The 17,173-nt window shown below is 41.8% G+C and overlaps 2 protein-coding genes across 3 annotated transcripts; one reads left to right on the forward strand and one right to left on the reverse strand.

Moving 5' to 3' along the window:
- Positions 1-902: 902 nt before the first annotated feature.
- rbm8a (RNA binding motif protein 8A) lies at positions 903-4,791 on the reverse strand. 2 transcript variants are annotated; one of them, XM_061675860.1, is made up of 6 exons: positions 4,708-4,791; positions 4,306-4,365; positions 4,156-4,233; positions 2,702-2,838; positions 1,330-1,466; positions 903-1,243 (listed from the first exon to the last, which is right to left on the reverse strand). In XM_061675860.1, the coding sequence occupies exons 1-6, from the start codon at positions 4,766-4,768 to the stop codon at positions 1,195-1,197; spliced, it is 522 nt and encodes a 173-aa protein (XP_061531844.1). In that variant the 5' UTR covers positions 4,769-4,791; the 3' UTR covers positions 903-1,194. The 2 variants fall into 2 exon arrangements, with proteins under 2 accessions (XP_061531844.1, XP_061531843.1); XM_061675859.1 differs by having other exon boundaries at positions 4,702-4,773.
- Positions 4,792-5,670: 879 nt separating this feature from the next.
- Positions 5,671-8,954, forward strand: LOC133401962 (type-4 ice-structuring protein LS-12-like). Its single transcript, XM_061675495.1, has 3 exons — positions 5,671-5,767; positions 6,560-6,707; positions 8,684-8,954. Exons 1-3 carry the CDS (start codon positions 5,716-5,718, stop codon positions 8,952-8,954), a joined length of 471 nt encoding a protein of 156 aa, XP_061531479.1. The 5' UTR covers positions 5,671-5,715.
- The last annotated feature ends 8,219 nt before the right edge of the window (positions 8,955-17,173 follow it).

A 17,173-nucleotide genomic window follows, 5' to 3' on the forward strand; every position in this document is an offset into this window, starting at 1 on the left:
CAACAACGTCAACTGAATCTGAGAGGAGCCCGCCCACGCTGCGAAACGGCCAATCGGAGACGAGAACATCTTCCGGTGACACCGATACGAGCCAGTGGCTGAAAGACTATCGTTTTGATGGACGTCGTGATTGGCCAATGGGGACGGGAGAGATCCGAACGAGTGTTTGCTGATTGGCTCGGAGCAACAACCGGAAAAAAAGGGCCAGTGGGTGTTTTTCCGTGGCCAGCCTATGGGAGCGTTGCTGCGGGGAGAATGACAGGCAGGTGTTTCGGGACCGGGCGGTGAGGTCATCCTGGATGATGCAAATGCTACGTCACCAGTTGAAAAATGAAATTCCATTCATTTTAAATAACAGAAAGAAAATGAAATTGATCAGACAACACTTTAAAAAATACAGTACATGTATTTTGTGTTTTTTCTTCAACTACTACTTCATTAAAATATGGATTACAAATAATTATATAAAATGAAAATTCTATAAAAAATTATATAAATAAATTTTCTTTAGCACTTGTCCTCATAAGGGTCACAAGTGTGCTGGAGCCTATCCCAGGTACAGCCTGGACTGGACACAAAAAATGCATATATAAAAAAAAAAAAATAGAAATCCTAACCCCCCCCCCCAAAAAGTAAGAAAAATAAGCCGTTAATCTTCATAAAATATGAATAAATAAAATTGTACACAAAATAAATATTCTATACAAACAACAGTCTATGTACTATACTAAATATTCTAGGAAAAACTAAATAAATTCTATAAAAAAACTTTACCCCCAAAAAATCATTCACAGAAAATAAATAGTATCTTACATAATGCTATGTTGTAATCTTTGTGCATATTGTTTGTGCACATTCATAGTTTGCTTTAAATTTATTCAAAATAAAACATTTGGCCAGACTTGTTTTCCTTTTGAAACTTTAATACTACTCATAAGTCACGTAAAACAAAAACACTGCCATCCAAAAAATGGGAATCAACATTTTCAAAATAAATGACAATGGAGCTTTTTGAAGCCCATGGATCAAGTTACAAAAATTGCTCAAGTGGATTGTATCTCAGTGTTTGAGATTGCCAATCGAGATACTTAACTGTTGACGAGAGTTGTGTACAAACAGAAAGGAAAAGAAAACAGAAAGAGAAATTGGCGTGAAGATGCCAGAGCCCTTCCGGTACCGCGCTAATTTCCTTGTTCAACGCCGCCGCCTGTCGGGACTCCTGCTGCGTCGCCGTCCGCCGGTCCTAAAAATAAGCACACAAGCACAAACGTGGATTAACAAGCTCCCTCCCCCAGAGCCTCGTGCAAGCATCCACCAGCCGGGACTCACCTGCGTCTGTTTTTGGGAGGTCCGCGAACAAAGCCCCAGTCCACGCTGATGGGCTGGCCCATCAAGTCCTGGCCGTTGAGGCCCTCCATGGCGGCCTGGGCCTCTTTGTAGGTCTCGTATTCCACCAGAGCGTAACCCTGGGGGGAGGGAGGTGAAGGAAGAAAACAAAATGTATACCATTTTTCACCATGCCACCACACGTACTTCCGGGTGGCAAAAATGAAGATCGGGCTACCAGGAAACAAAACTTTTAGTCATTTGAGCAAGGTAGAGCCATTAAGAAAACAGGTGAAATGGCTTGAATGATGATTTTAGCCCTTTTCTCTCCTTTGGACGTTTGAATGTGTTAAGTATCAGTTGTAAAGAAGACGTTGCTCAACCAGGCTGTAATTTACATTTCATCAGATATATTGATTGGAAAATAGTCATGACTTTGTCATGTTTCAGCTCAAGTCATTAGTAGTCACTCACTTTCTGCCACCAGTTTGTAGCCACCCCCTCTATTGCTTGCAAACATTACAAAATAATCTAGATCTTGGAACAAGAGTGGAAAATAGAGTGGTTAGAGCGTCTGCCTCACAGTTCTGAGGACCGGGGTTCAATCCCCGGCCCCGCCTGTGTGGAGTTTGCATGTTCTCCCCGTGGCTGCGTGGCTTTTCTCCGGGCACTCCGGTTTCCTCCCACATCCCAAACAATGTGTGTGGTAGGTTGATTGAAGACTCTGAATTGCCCGTAGGTGTGAATGTAAGTGCGACTGGCTGGCAACCAGTTCAGTGTGTAGCCCGGCTTCTGCCCGAAGATAGCTGGGATAGGTTCCAGCAATCCCGCGACCCTAGTGAGGATAAGCGGCTCAGAAAATGGATGTATGATGTTCCATAATGGTCAATCGAATATAGTGAGTGGTCAGTCCATGTTGACATGACTGGATATCCCCACCACCCGAGAAGCCCCATGTTACGGCTTCTTTAAAGGCAATGCCGCCCTCTTGTGCTCCAAAGTGGAAGCGCTGAAGTGGAAGACTGGCCCATAACTGTTTTTCATGTGACTAATGAGTGAACTCGAGCCCACGCTAAAAATTATTTAAAACAATAAAAATAAAAATCCCCATTTGGTGATTTTGGGAGTAGGTAATGAGCGAATGATTCCGAATGTGATTCACTCATTCCCTACTCCTGAATCACTACAAGGGGATTTTCAGTGGACATTTTTGGAACTAGCTAGATCTGCTATACATAAAAAAAACCTTTGGAGTGTTTCTGGAGTAGAGAATGAATGAAAGATTCGGAACGAAGCGAATAATCATTCCCTCCAAAGGGATTTTGAGTGGACTAAAAGGGTGATGGAAATGAGCGGTATATCCGTGCGGTCTCACCTTGAGGTATCCCGTCCTGCGATCCAGGTTGAGGTTCAGGTTCTTGATCTTGCCGAACTCTGAGAACTTTTCGTTGATGTCCTCCTCCGTGGCCTCCTCGTGCACACCCGTCACAAAAAGGATCCAACCCTCCACGGCTAACACACAAAACAAGTCTTATGCGTGGGCTAAGGTATATAATTAGGCATTTATTTCACAATTTCAAACCGTTTTGGAGGTCAGACTAACGTATATTTCATCGAACCACGTAACTTGGATTTACGCACGCCTGCTAGCTTAATGCTAACACACAACGCAAAAAAAATAAAAAATGGGCTAACGAAGGGAGCATCGATGTTACGGTCCTGTAAGCAGGGGATATGTGAACAAAAAAGTTGCTGCAACACACGTAGAAGGACAGCAACAATACTCTCATGCAAAGCATGACCAATATTGAGTCACATCTTTGGGACAATCATATTTATTATACCTGTATTATACCTGTATTATACTGCTCACGGTGGCCAAGGCACACACACCACAAGGACCCGCAAAATGTCCTTTGAATTAAAGCATGACATGATGATGCACAAACTGTTGAATTATTTTACATTCTAGTAAATTAGGTTAGTACGCTACGCGCATACTTTGTACAATACTGTAGGTGCTATTTTCTTATTTAAAAAAATAAATAAAATCTGTTTTTGGCAGTGGACAGATCAATGGCTTTTCTAACCATTTCAATGGGGACAGAATTTAAGACGCACATGATTGTTCGAAGTTACGAGTGTGGTCACAAAACAAATTAAACCCATAATCGAAGCACTGTACCTAATTTGATTTTAATTTATTACTCTAATTATAATCCCTCAAGAGCTGTCCAAGTCAAATTTTGCTGTATATTTCTGGTCCGCACCACACAAAGAACTAGATCAGGGCGCAAAAAAGTGGTGCCTCTTGCTCAATGACACCTTGACAGTAGTCAGGGAGCAGACTAGCATATTTCCCACAACTAGTTGCCATTTTCAACAAGTTGGTTTACAATTGAGCTAGTCGCCCGATGTGGCGCTCAAAACTACGACGCTTAGATCAGGAGCCGTGCCGAGTCTCCACACCGGTCCGTGCATCCAACAGCAGTGAAGCTCATCTTAGCGTTTAGTTTCCACATCCTCGTGCTTGAAAATGTTGAAGCATCACCCAGGCGAGCTTCCAAATCATAGGTGCACAGACAGCGTGGGGACGCGAACATGCAAATGATCCATACGATGGCGTCACATCCGACCGTAATCCATATTGCAGAAGTGCTCGCTTTCAAGCAACTGGCAAACTATTGACTTGTTGTTTTTTTTTTGGTAATTCCGTACTAAATGAGTGGGCAGGCACTCCAGAAAGCCAGCTACTAGTCTACAGGCAGTAAGAAAGCAACTTTCCCCCTTGGAGGCATGTCATTGTTGCTGTCACCCAGCAGCACTCACATCTCTGAGGACCTGGCTCGTCTCCATCCTGCTCCACGGTGTCGTAGTCTTCTTTCATGCGAGACCTGGCGCCTTCATCTCCACACACAAGCACACAGTGGGCACTCAGTTCGCACGGCTTGATCTCAACGTTTAGCAGTCATTGCTCACCAGAGACGAAACCTCGTCCTTTCCTCTTCTTGGCTTTCTCCTTCAGCTTGTGGATGCTTTCTGGGAGAGCAAAGGTTTACGTGTTACTCCACAAGGTTTAACTGCAACACTATTTATACATTATATTTATAAACTACTTAAGCGCGGTATTAGCAGTACATTCAAATTTGTTGGCTTTTTAACGCGCTCACGAAGTAAAACGTGTACTAGCAAAGCCAACACGGTTTGAACGAATAGCCGGCAGCGCCTTGTTAGCTTTAGCTTGTTAGCTCGGGCCTTCTTCCGCGCACGCGTTGCGTTTTCGTCTTATTTCGCTACACAACTCCTCCGTATTTACACACCGCTGGTAAACTAAACTATTCTCCGCTCGACAGCGAGCGCAAATATGAAGGCTACCATCACCATCCTCATCCATAGGAAAGTCTTCGCATCCCGCTTCGTGAAGTTCCAGAACGTCCGCCATGTTGTCTGCGAGTGAGGGAGTTAGTGCGCATGCGCGGCGTGAAAATGTGACGTTCTCACGCACAGCCAGGAAGCGAAGGAACGAAAATCACACAAGCGTCACAATGGCGATATACATGTGTGTGTGTGTGTGTGTGTATGTATGTATGTGTGTGTGTGTGTGTGTGTGTGTGTATATATATATATATATATATATATATATATAGAGTCGTCCTAATATAGGCATCGCACGAATAATAAAATTACATTTGTTTTATGTAGCGGTATATTTTATAGCAGGTTTCGGTTTAAAAATAATAATATTCTCCAGAAGAGGTCACTATTGCACCACTTCCGGTCCAGCATCAGGCTCCAGGCCCGCCGGTTGCCGTCTGGGGGCAACGAGCTGACCTGACTGGTTTTTATGAATGCTCGCATTACTTCTACTGCATCAAAAAAAAAAAGTCACATTTTTGTGATATTTAGGGAATTGCATTTGTATTGTTATTAGTGGAAAACAAGGTAATGTTTTTGTTTCATTCATTTGTATTGTTTATACTCGATATATATATATATATCATTTTTTTATACTCACAAAAAAGTGTTTGGATTATTCTTAAATAAGATTTCTTTGTTTAAAATCATTTCCCTTAATTGTTTCTTGTTTTTGATTGTATCATCCTTTTAAAGGACGATGACCCGGTGAGTTAACAAAACACCATATAGCGGGGTCTTCGGCGTCTGCCATTTTCCCGTGAGCGCAACACAATACGTGGAGTCGTGGACTGTCAGCGAGCACGCATCAAGGTTCACGCGACAGGATGGTGGCACTCGGGCCTCCCCCGGGCTAATCCCATCACGTCTTTAGCGCTGATGGTTCGCCGATTAGCCGTGATTCACTCATCCTCGGAGGGCCATAAAATGCCCCGGGCACTGTTAAGTCCAGGTCCAGGAAGAACACCGACTCTCATGAACTTCTCCATGTTTACCGCTCTCGCCGTTTTCCTGGCTCTGGCCCACGGTAAGACATAATAGAGTAAGAGGATTTGTAGGATACGTTCCATGAAATACTTATTGCGAAGTTCGTGGTTTTGTTGAATAACAGACTACAGTATATGCCTGAGTATTGAACAATCCATTTGTATGCGTTGCTGCTCCATGTGGGTTCAAGCTGGCGGACTTGAAGACATATCAGGACTGTAATTATATCGTTTGGACGAACATTTAAGTGGCGAAATAATCAACGTTTGAGTCTTGTTTTATCTGTCAGCTTCCCAGTAAACCTCCACTGGGAGTGACGAACAACTTAAAGCAAGCACGCTTTGCCTCTTACTTGGTCAACCGTGAGCTTGTCTTTTCGTTTGATCAAAGCGATGTTATATGATTGTCTGTGATTAGTTTAAATTTGTTATAAATAAACGTAATTTGTTAGTTTTCCAAGCGGGGGGACTGATCGACAATGAACCATTTAATGTGGAGGGGGCACGATATTTTTCGGAGGCACACACAGGGGCACATGGCGTCAAAAGTGACCCCCACTGACCCCTGTACGCACACACACACACACACATATATACACAAGTAGCCAAACTTCAAATTTGCGGGGGTCCACTGCGTGAGTTCATCTTGAATGATTCCCAAAGCGTAAATTCAGGTGTTACAGCTGCACACCGCCGATTGTTACAAAAACTAAATCGCGTAGTATAAAAATACAGTACCTGTCAAGAAACTGTTAAATACAATGACTTTTTCAAAAGAAATGATGTTTGGTCCCACCCATAATAAAGCAAACGCTGAATTTTCTTGCGCCCAGGAGCCGAGCGCGGTTCCCCGGTGAAGCGCGACCTGCGGGGCGGCGCTAGCGAGCTCGACCGGCTCGTCGACGACACGTCGGCCAGCCTCGCGAGCGCCACCCAGGATGCGGTGCAGAAGGTCAAAGGTCACATCGCCACCACAGCCCGGTAAGTCAACCCCCAAAACGCTCTTTTTAGCGGTCGAAATGGGCTGCCTGAGGAATTGCGACATTTTACACGAGCGACAACCTGACCACCGTCAAGAGAACAAAATATGTATTTTTGTGAAAGTGGGTGTTAGTACTTCTCTCAGTCCAAACGTTTATTAGTTTCGAAATATCGTGAGGCAAAAGTGACATTGTTGACGGTGCCCCGGCATCGCCCCCAGTACTCCATTTGCTTGGATGTCGATACTGCTTCCAGCCATAAGGGGCCGTACACTATTTGCGTCATGTGATGTATTAACCAGCATTTTCGCCGTCATTATTTATTTATTTATTTGTTTCCCCAGGTAAGGCGATGGAGAACAGATTCTCATTTGCAACGCCTCGCTGGCTGCAGACAGCAGAGTCAAACAAGGCGAAATAAAAGCAAATGCAAATACTGTACAAAGAAAACAAACTGTACAATGTGATAGCGACATATTTACATAATACACGACATTACAGTTTAAAATCCAACCGTCCATCCATTTTCTTTTACCGCTTCTCCTCACGCGGGTCGCGGGCTGCTGGCGCCCATCCCAGCTATCTTCGGGCGGGAGGCGGGGTACGCCCTGAACCGGTCGCCAGCCAATCGCAGGGCAGCATCTTAAAATAAGGTGAATAAAAGGTTCAAAAGAGGCTGCGAACGGGCGCAGCGATCATAACGTACAGTATGGCGATGATTCCAAGAGTAGGATTCTGTTCCACCGCCGACCTCTCGCGAAGTCTCGCGCGATCCCACAAAAGCGACGAAAGACTTCCGGATCTGTGCCGATGCTTTGCCGAATGTTCCCGAAAAATGGCGATGCCCTCAAAAAATAAAATTGCTTTGGAAAATACTTCTTGCCGCGAGGGGAACCTGCTTTTATACATAAAACAACATCGGGCAAGACGTTTGTTTTTCGTGAGGGTCTTTTCCTTTTGCCGAGTCGGGGTGCTTCTTGATTGGCTGTATTCTGGTCCACGTCACAATCCTCAGCGTTACCCACACACACACGAAGACATTTGGTCGTGAATATTTGACGCTTTCATTATTTACGATTGTCGGCCCCTAAAATTGGGACGAATCCACTATTAACACAGCTCAGACCAAAGGACAGTCTTATAGGCTCGTCTTATAAGCTTTAAGATTGTCTGGCGTTTGACATGCTCGGTCGGCAAGGGGCAAAATCGGCCCCCCAACGTGCCAATTGTCTTCGTGTGTGTACCGGGCCTAACTTTTGAAACAGCGATATTGGAATAATCCCAAATCGGAGACATCTTCTGCCTTTTATGATTTTACGATCCGGCTCGCGCTTATTGCAACGGAGTCTGCAGTAACGGTCCTGGTGGAAAATCCTCACTAAATCCCGATACATAGCGAAAAATCTGTTATATAAAATGAGATACTGTTTATGTAGGATTAAAAATTATGCGATACCGTCAATAATGAGCTGATGCTGGACGTGACAAAATTGCCAATCTGGGGAAGTTCATCCATCCAGTCACTTTCTTTACCGCTTCTCCTCACTCGGGTCGCGGGCGTGCTGGAGCCTATCCCAGCTATCTTCGGGCGGGAGTCGGGGTACGCCCTGAACCGGTCGCCGGCCAATCGCAGGGCACGTCGAAACAAACAACCATTGGCGCTCACATTCGCACCTACGGGCAATTTAGAGTCTTCAAACAACCTCGCACGCATTTTTTTGGGATGTGGGCGGAAACCGGAGTGCCCGGAGAAAAGCCACGGAAGCACGGGGAGAACATGCAAACTCCACACAGGCGGGGCCGGGATTTGTTCTCCAGAACTGTGAGGCAGATGTGCTTACCGTGCCGGCTGGGGAAGTTCCATCGAAATGAACGAACAAAGCTAAAAAAAGCTAAGCGAGGTCCGCACAACTGGCCCAGAGAGTTAAGCACCGATTCATTCTGGAACTTTCTGAGCTTGTTTCTACATGGCGGCAGAGCTTACGTGGAGGACAGCCGGGCCAAGATCCCGCCCCTGGTGGAGAAGGTCCCTGGCGAGGCGGTCGAGTGTCAAGAGCGCGTCAAGCCTTTCGTCGCCAACGCGGAGGAGCGGATGAAGCCCCTCGCGGACAACTTCCAGGCTCAGGTCGAGCCCCTCGCCCAGCTCATGGAGAACTTCTTCAAGCGGCTGATGGACCAGACAGAGGCCCTGCTGACCCCTCAGCAGAACGACCGGCTCCTCGGATGCTCTTCAACGTCATCATCATAAAAAAAAGATGTATAATAATAATAACAAATGTGTTGGCTTCTTTTTTTTCCTCATTTGCATTCTGACCGGAGGGATTCTCTAAGTGTAGTACGCCAAAGAATCATTGAACGAAATGCAATGAAAATGTACATTTAAACCATGAAATTCAATCCAACATTCGATTTAAGCTCGTAGCTTTGCATACAGCTTGTTGAAACTTGTTAAAATTCCAATTCAGTTCGTTTTGCCTTTCAAGTACAGCACGATTTTCGAAGTACAGTTCAGTAGTATTTAGCCTTCCAGGACAAGACATTTGCATTTCATCTTTAAGAACCCAAAAAGAATTATTTAACTTTTATATAAATTGCATTGTTTAAGATCAGTTTAATTTGATTTCACGTTTAAGCATAACACATTTGCATTTCAACTTTAGGGACTCCCCAAAATAGAACTTTTATGTACAGCACGTTTTTAAGTACATTTCAGTTTTATTTCACTTGAACGGTTATTCAACATATAAGTTTGATGACATTTTTACTTAGAGTACATTTAAGTACTGTATTCAACTTGAAAGCACATTTACATTTCAGATCTTTTTGTTTGTCAACATTTATTTAAGCCATTTTTGGTATGATCCTATATGGAAACACAATGTTGAAATTGTGCATAATGTTATAGTGGCTTACTGTTACAATAATAATAAATAGAGTATACTTTTTCTCATTTTTGATGAACGCTCTGGCGTCATACGCTGCTGTACTTAAAAAAAAATTGTCAAAAATCAATAGTGCGCATTATACATAGATATAGGGGAAAATGGGAAAAAACGTTCACATTTTATAAATGGAAGCCGCCATCCAGAGGTTATGAAAAAGGTGTAGCCTACACTTTCAGTCCAATATGACAAGGGTACATATGACTGCATATATTGGGCTCATAAGTTTACATACCCTGGCAGAATTTGTGAAATATATATATATATATATATATATATATATACGATTGATGACTGAACAACAACCATCATTAATTTATTTGTTATGTTTTGTTTGATGATCATGCTTTTCTGCAATGATTGACAGTTTAATTTGAAACCCATTAAAATAAAATTAAGTGTGTTTCGCCTGGCACTTCATGTTTTCTTTAAATAATTGTACCCATCTTAAAAATGCTGTCTGGGTAATCAAATATATGAGAATATATTTACTAAATAAAAGTAGGGCTGTGAATTTCCAAATAAGAGTAAGTAAATAAAAAGAAAGTATTTTGTGTTAAAATAAAGTGCTTAACTTCAGAATATTTCTTTGAAAAAACATACAAAATGAAGATAATGTTTTGATCATATGGGTATAAGCAAAATGATGCGTTGTAAAAATGCATTATACATAGGTAGAAGGGTTTTCCATAATTTTGAGGTCAACTTTGGGGGTGGGTATTATACACGGGTGCGCATTATACATGAGAAACTACGTTAATTTTGAGGCGTAAAAAGTTTGAGAAGCACCGAGCTAGCCAGTGAAATCAGAAATGGATTGCTTAACCTTTGGGTCACTCGCCATCAGTCACGCGTCAATATTGTGACGGAAGGTTCGTCTCGTTAGAGATAAGCCCCGTCCGTCCGTTAATTAACAGAATTAAAGCCGATAATTCATCAAGTACGAAAACGCAGCTCAACGGGACACTTCATTAGGTACACCTGCACCAACGAATACATTCCAAGCAGATTTGGTTAAACACGTTTGCGATAAAAAGCCTTTTAAAAAAAAAAAAAAAAAAAAAAAGCCGTTGAGGAACATTGTCCTTAAACTGCTGGACTATTTTCTCACGCACTTGTTCACAAAGAGGTGAACCTCACCCCATTTTTGTTTTGATTTGCAAATCATTGTATTCTGTTTTTATTTATGTACATCCCAACTTCATTGGAATTGGGGTTGTACCTTTTTACCAGCACCTGACCTCAAAATACATCAACTAAAAACTAATAATAAATAAATGAATACAACAAAATTGTAGGGTTTTTCCTACCTACATGTCGTCATTCTACTTGGACAGTTATAAAAACAATCAAACAAAAACTATATAGTTACTAAAAATCAATAATTTTTAACGAAACCAATTCATTTTAGAATTTTATTTTTTTACCTTTCTCCACAGCACCAGACCTGGACAGTATTATAAATAGAAAATATATAAATATAAATAAATATCAATTACAAATAAAACAATACATTATTCTAACCTTGACAATAATAAATCAATAAAAATACAAGTAATAAAATGCAATCTAGAAATAAAAGCAATGAATTTTCTAGAAATTTCTTGACTTCTCCCCGCAATCTTACCTTGACAGTAATAAATCAATAAAAAGTTTAAAATAAAAAATACTTAAAATAAATACAAATGATTAAATTTACAGAATAATACAAATACAGAATAATAACATTAATTTTTCAATCTCTCCACAATTGCATCACCTTTTCTTGACAGTAACAAAACAATAAAAAAATTACATTTTAAATTAAAAAAAATAATAATAATAACATTTGAATTGTTCTGCTTTTCCCCACATTCTTGTTACCTTACCTTGACAGAAATAAAACAAAAATCAAAACATGGCGTCACTTTGCATGACAATAAAGGAGCTCGAGAGAAAAAAAAAAATCACTTAAAGTCTGCAGAGTGTGTGCACAGATACCAACAAACAAAAAACAAAACAAAGAAAAAAGTCAATTAGCAGAAAAATAGCGTGTTGGTGCCGGATCGATGGGCAGGCTCCACTTTGTATTGATTCGAGAGGAAAAAGTGGAGCAAACTGACGATCGTTTCATGGCGGGCGAGCGAGCGGGCGCTGTTGTCTCCACAGCGGTGCGGGAGACAATGACTTGCTGTCCTTTCCCAGACAAAACAACAAAATCACTAGTCTTCCATGCCGCCATTGGACCGTCTCCCTCGCCGTCGCGGCCGTGTCGCTACGCGAGGCCGCCGCACTCGTGTCGGTCGACAGTTCAGCGGGCGAGGATTACGCGGGCCGGGTCGGTCTCGCTCGAAGGCGTTGCCCGGCCTTCTCCTCGTGCCGCTTTTATTTGCTTCCACATCGCCTTTTAAATGTACAGTGGACCCACCAACCGATATTGGCCCTTTTCAAATCGATTTTGCAGACATTACAACATAAGAAAACGATAATTCAAACGTTCAAACAAACTCGGCCAAATATTCTGGCGCAGATTTGTTCTTTTTTAACACATTGTAACATAAAACAAAGATAATGACATTCAAACAAACGTGAAAAATCCGAAAAAAAAAAAGTTCAACAAATACAAAAGGACAAAGTAAAAATCAAAATAAAAAACAGTCAACAGTCATCATATCTGTATGGGCGTAAGCGTTAAGGGACCAAAAGAGAAGTTATTTTGCTCATAATATATTTTTTAATGAATTCATTCAATGAATCGGTTATCGAAATTTTACTCTGCCAAATGTCGGAATCGGCCTAAAAAAAATCCACATCGGTCGGGACTACCCCCTTACATCGCGTGGGATACGTTCCACACACACACAGGTGAAAATACACAAAACAGAGACGATCGGAAAAAATATATTATTCAGTAGTGGTGCCTTGAGATACGAGTTCAACTCATTCTGTGGCCATGCTCGTAACTCAAGACACTTATCTGAAAACATCGTTCCCCATTGAAACCAATGGAAAGACCATCAATCTGTCCCAGCCAACAGTCATTTTTTATTTTTTTTTAATGAAAAAAAAAAAAAAGCTCCTCACATATTTTTTAAAAACATAAAATAATGACATCATTAAATAGAGTTAAAAAGAATGAAAGTGTTTTGTCACACTTTCTGGTTCAATTGAATGGACATCGCACTGCTCCTTCTGCTGCTTGGCCATCAGGGGGCAGTATAATACCGATATGCTGTATGCAGCAATAAAACTAGCGGCTCTTCGCGGAGGATAAAGAATAGATGACTGTGAGTATTAAGACATTGTCTGTCTAACGTGTTGCTCCACTGTTTGTCTTCAAATATCCGTTGCGTGCCAACGGTAGCATGTAAATGGAATTTTCCATTACATGTTAGCATTATGCTATCTATTGGAAATGTAAGTCATAATTGTTTTCATTTCGGGAGCGTGTTGTCTGTGAAACATATTCAAGATCATACATATTGCACAATTTATTTCATATAGCCGCTAAATAGCAACAAGATGACTTGAGACTTAATTCCCCCAAGATCTGCCACCTGTTGCATTCCGTGACAATTCCACTCCACAGGTACACAAAAGCGGTCAATAATGATCAATCATTTAATAATGAGGATGACGATGATGATGATGATGATGATGATGATGATGATAGGGCTGAAGGCAAAGAGCCAGCCGACCGCTCTTCTCTGGCTGGCTTTTTGCCATTCTTGTTAATACTCGGACACATTAAAGTGATGGATATTTATACAGTACATTACAGGCACACAGGACACGTCATTAGGAACACCTGCTCAGATTCTTCCACGAAATACCTCAGAAGTGGCAATTATGATCTTTTGATCACAATTGGTGATGAGAAGCGATGGTGTGGGTGTACCTAATGAAGTGGCCCGCGAGTCTGTCGTCAAAAGAGGCACTTTACATCCCAAATGTGTTAATAAGGGTCATGGGATTGACATTAGGTGGCGTATTACAGTGACACAACGGATTCCGACTGAGCTTGAACGCAGCGCCAGTCACCGGGCCACTTCATTAGGCACACCTTCTTGTCCAATTTGAACACTTTTGATTGACACTTACAAGCTGTTTCAGATATTTTGGCTGTATATTGTTCAATAAAGAGTCTCAAATTAGCGCATCGTCCTACCAGCAGCTTATTCGAAGATTTTGCTTTCACATTTTTCAACCAAATGCCCCCATTTTTACTTTTGTAAAGGCAGATTTCTTTGTATCGGAGCGCTTCAGGTACAGCAGGTGTACCTAATGACATGGCCATGGCCCAGTGAGTGCATCTCATCATAAGGAAACACTTCTTACAAACAGACAAAATGACGCATGCCTACTGGCCTTGAATGCAGCGCGAGTCATTTTTATACAAATATTCTGCCTTTACAGATGTAACAATTTACCGTCTTTCTGGGTATTAATTAGTCAAACAATATGTAACCAAAATATTAGGAACAGCCACAAATGCGGTTGTACACCATATATTGTGTTATCATTGTGTTGATTGTGTCATCAATCCAAACCATTCAAATGAGATGAGCAGGGGTACCTAATGAGGTGTCCTGGTGACTAGCTGCGTCAGTGGTCAGTGGGAATCTATTTTTTGTCATTTTGTCAAAAGTAAGATGAGCGATTCGATCGTAACCTAAGGAAGGATGTCACATTCGGGAGCACTTTTACAAGGACAAAAACGCCTTGAAAGTAGCGCTAACCACTTCATTAGGTACACCTGCAGCGCCATCCTATGGGCTGCAATTTACAATTTTGCCTTTATAGAGGACGCAATCATTTGCCATTTCATGTGGAAAAGCCAAAATGTCATAAGCTAGTTGTTTATGACATTTCGGCTTTGGTTGTACACCACTTGCAATCGCAAACATTGAAAAAAAAATATTGAAATGAGACGAGCAGGGGTACCTAATGAAGTGTCCTGGTGACTCGCGCTGCATTCAAGGTCGGTAGGAATCAGTATTTTGTCATTTTGTCAAGTGTAATATGAACGGTCCTGTCATAACCCGAGAAAGGACGTCATCAGCGAGCACTTTTACAATGACAAATTCCTACTGGCCTTGAACGCAATGCGCGCCACTTCATTAGGTACCTGTGGTAGCCCATTTGAATCATTTTGATTACCTCTGTCTGGGCAGAATTTCCACATGTCAGTAAAATCTGACGAGGTGTACCGAACGTTTTGACCACAATGCAGAATAGCCTCGAAATCAAACTGTTGCAAGAGAAAAAATGGGGAGAAAAAAAGTGCTGGACAGAAAATGATTGACACTCACCCCGAGGTGAACGGGCCGCCGGCGGCGGCGGGACGGGTCGGCCTCGTCAAAAGAGCAAATTTTCCCCGCAGCAAAGACGACACGCCGCCTGTTAAAATCGACACAAGAAAATGTTGGAGGACGTACAGTGAAAGGGAGGCCAATTTGAGAGGAAGAGGAGGAGGAGAAAGAAGAGGAAGACGAAGAGCGGGCCGGGCGAGCCGGGGCGTTTCTGTCCACCCGGTTTCCGTTTTCTGGCGACTGACTGACATGCGGACTCGCAGGTGCTGCTCAAGGAGAAAAAGAAGTGTGCGAATGTGACGTCACCAAGAAAGAAAGGAAACACGGAGCCCTTGTGGGCATTTGCGTGCTCCGCCCACCACATGTTGCTCAATTCTGATTTTTCAATTTTCTCCCTTTTTCTTTTTCTGCTCGCCCTCGTCTCGTCTCGTCTCGTCTTTGTGTGTGCGTGAGCCAGATGTGACCCTTTCCACGTCCTCGGGTACATTTGAACAGAGGACCCTCACCAAACTCGGACACAAAGCCAGGCCCGCAATGTTAATAATGATGCTTTTTATTTCAAGCACCTTTCAGAGATCCCAAGGACACTGAACAATAAAATAGTGGTTAAAAGAGAGAAAAGGAATACAATTATGGAAATATGCATGAACATACATACATTCAGATGATAAATAACTATACAGAATTACACTGCAGTAGAATTGCAGCTTGAGGAAAAGGAATAAGCAGTCTTGAACAGGTGAATTTTGAAAAGAGGACAAGAGCGGATGTTCCAGAGCTGGGGAGCAGAGCGGCTCAACGTTTTGCTTCCCGCGATGCCGAGGGGGGGGGGGGTGAACAGAAAGGTGAAGAGATCAGAAATGACGATATGGAGAAGGTCGGACAGATAAGGAGAACGCAGATCGCCATAAATGTGTGTACACGGATTTTGAATTGAATTCTGTCCGTAAGCGGAAGCCAATGAAGTTGCTGTGCGGTGGGGGGGCGACATGGTGGTGCTGGGGTGTTTGGCTAATCAGACGGGCTGCAGAGTTTTAAAGCGGAGTGATTTTGGAGGAAGAAGAGAATTACAATAGTCCATGCGGGGAGCAATGCGGACGACAATGTGTGGGGGGGGGGGGGGGGGGGGGGTCAGGGAGGCGGTTGATGTTGCGGAAGTGACAGTATGACGACCAGGTAATGTTAGCGAGCTGCCGAGGAATTGTCAATTGTGAGGGGGAACTGTCGACTTTGGACAGGGAGGTTTTGGTCCCGATGAGGAGAAATTCACTTTGATCGCTATTGAGTTTCAAGAAACAGGAAGTGAACCAGGATTAGATTTCTAAAAGACATGAGGTAAGGGAAGGAGGAGGAAGTGTTGAACTTGGCTGAACAGAAATGGAGAGCTGGGTCTCATCCACAAAGCAGGGGGAAAAAAATACTACATTTGCAGAAAATACTGCCAAAGAGCAGCAGGTAAAAGATGAATAAAAGAGGCTCAAGGAAAGCGCCCTGGGGAACGCCAGAGGTAATGGGAAGGGATCGGATTGAAAGATTTGAGCTGAATAAACTAGGTGCACCTGCACATTCATATGCTCTATAACAGTCCCGATGCTCACTTTTGATGGACAGCCAGAGAGGTAGTCATTTCAAATAAATGTGAAAAACGTTTGATTATTTTTGTGATTATATTGTAAATATAACAATTTAAAGGGTACATTTATGTAGTTATTTATTTTTTGTCAATCGTATTCATTTTGAATTATTTTTTTATTGTAAACATTCATTTATATGCCAATGTAATGCATACGTTTTGCAAATGATATTGCTTTAAAACTAATATATCAATGTATTTTTGCAAATGTATTATTTCAAAAAATATTTCGATTAAGGATAAAATACTGTGGACATTTTTTTGCATGGTATTCATTTAAAATTGATGTTACATTTATTTATTGTAAACATAATGTATTTTAATTCTGTTTAAATTTATTTGGGTAAATTGTACCACTTTAAAATGGTTAATTTATCATTTGTAAAATGCATGTATGCAGTACTTTAATATATGAATACATTTACGGCAAATTAACTCATTTGAAATCAATGTAATCATTTATTAATTGATTCATTTAAAATTGAATGTAATATCTATTTCAATAAATGTAAAAACTAATTCCAAATTTTACATTGATGTTGAATCAATGCATTAGTTTTGTAAAATCTATTCATTCAAAATGACTTCATTTGAATATATA

This window comes from Phycodurus eques, chromosome 4, assembly GCF_024500275.1.
Source record: "Phycodurus eques isolate BA_2022a chromosome 4, UOR_Pequ_1.1, whole genome shotgun sequence".
Classification (NCBI taxonomy): Eukaryota; Metazoa; Chordata; class Actinopteri; order Syngnathiformes; family Syngnathidae; genus Phycodurus; species Phycodurus eques.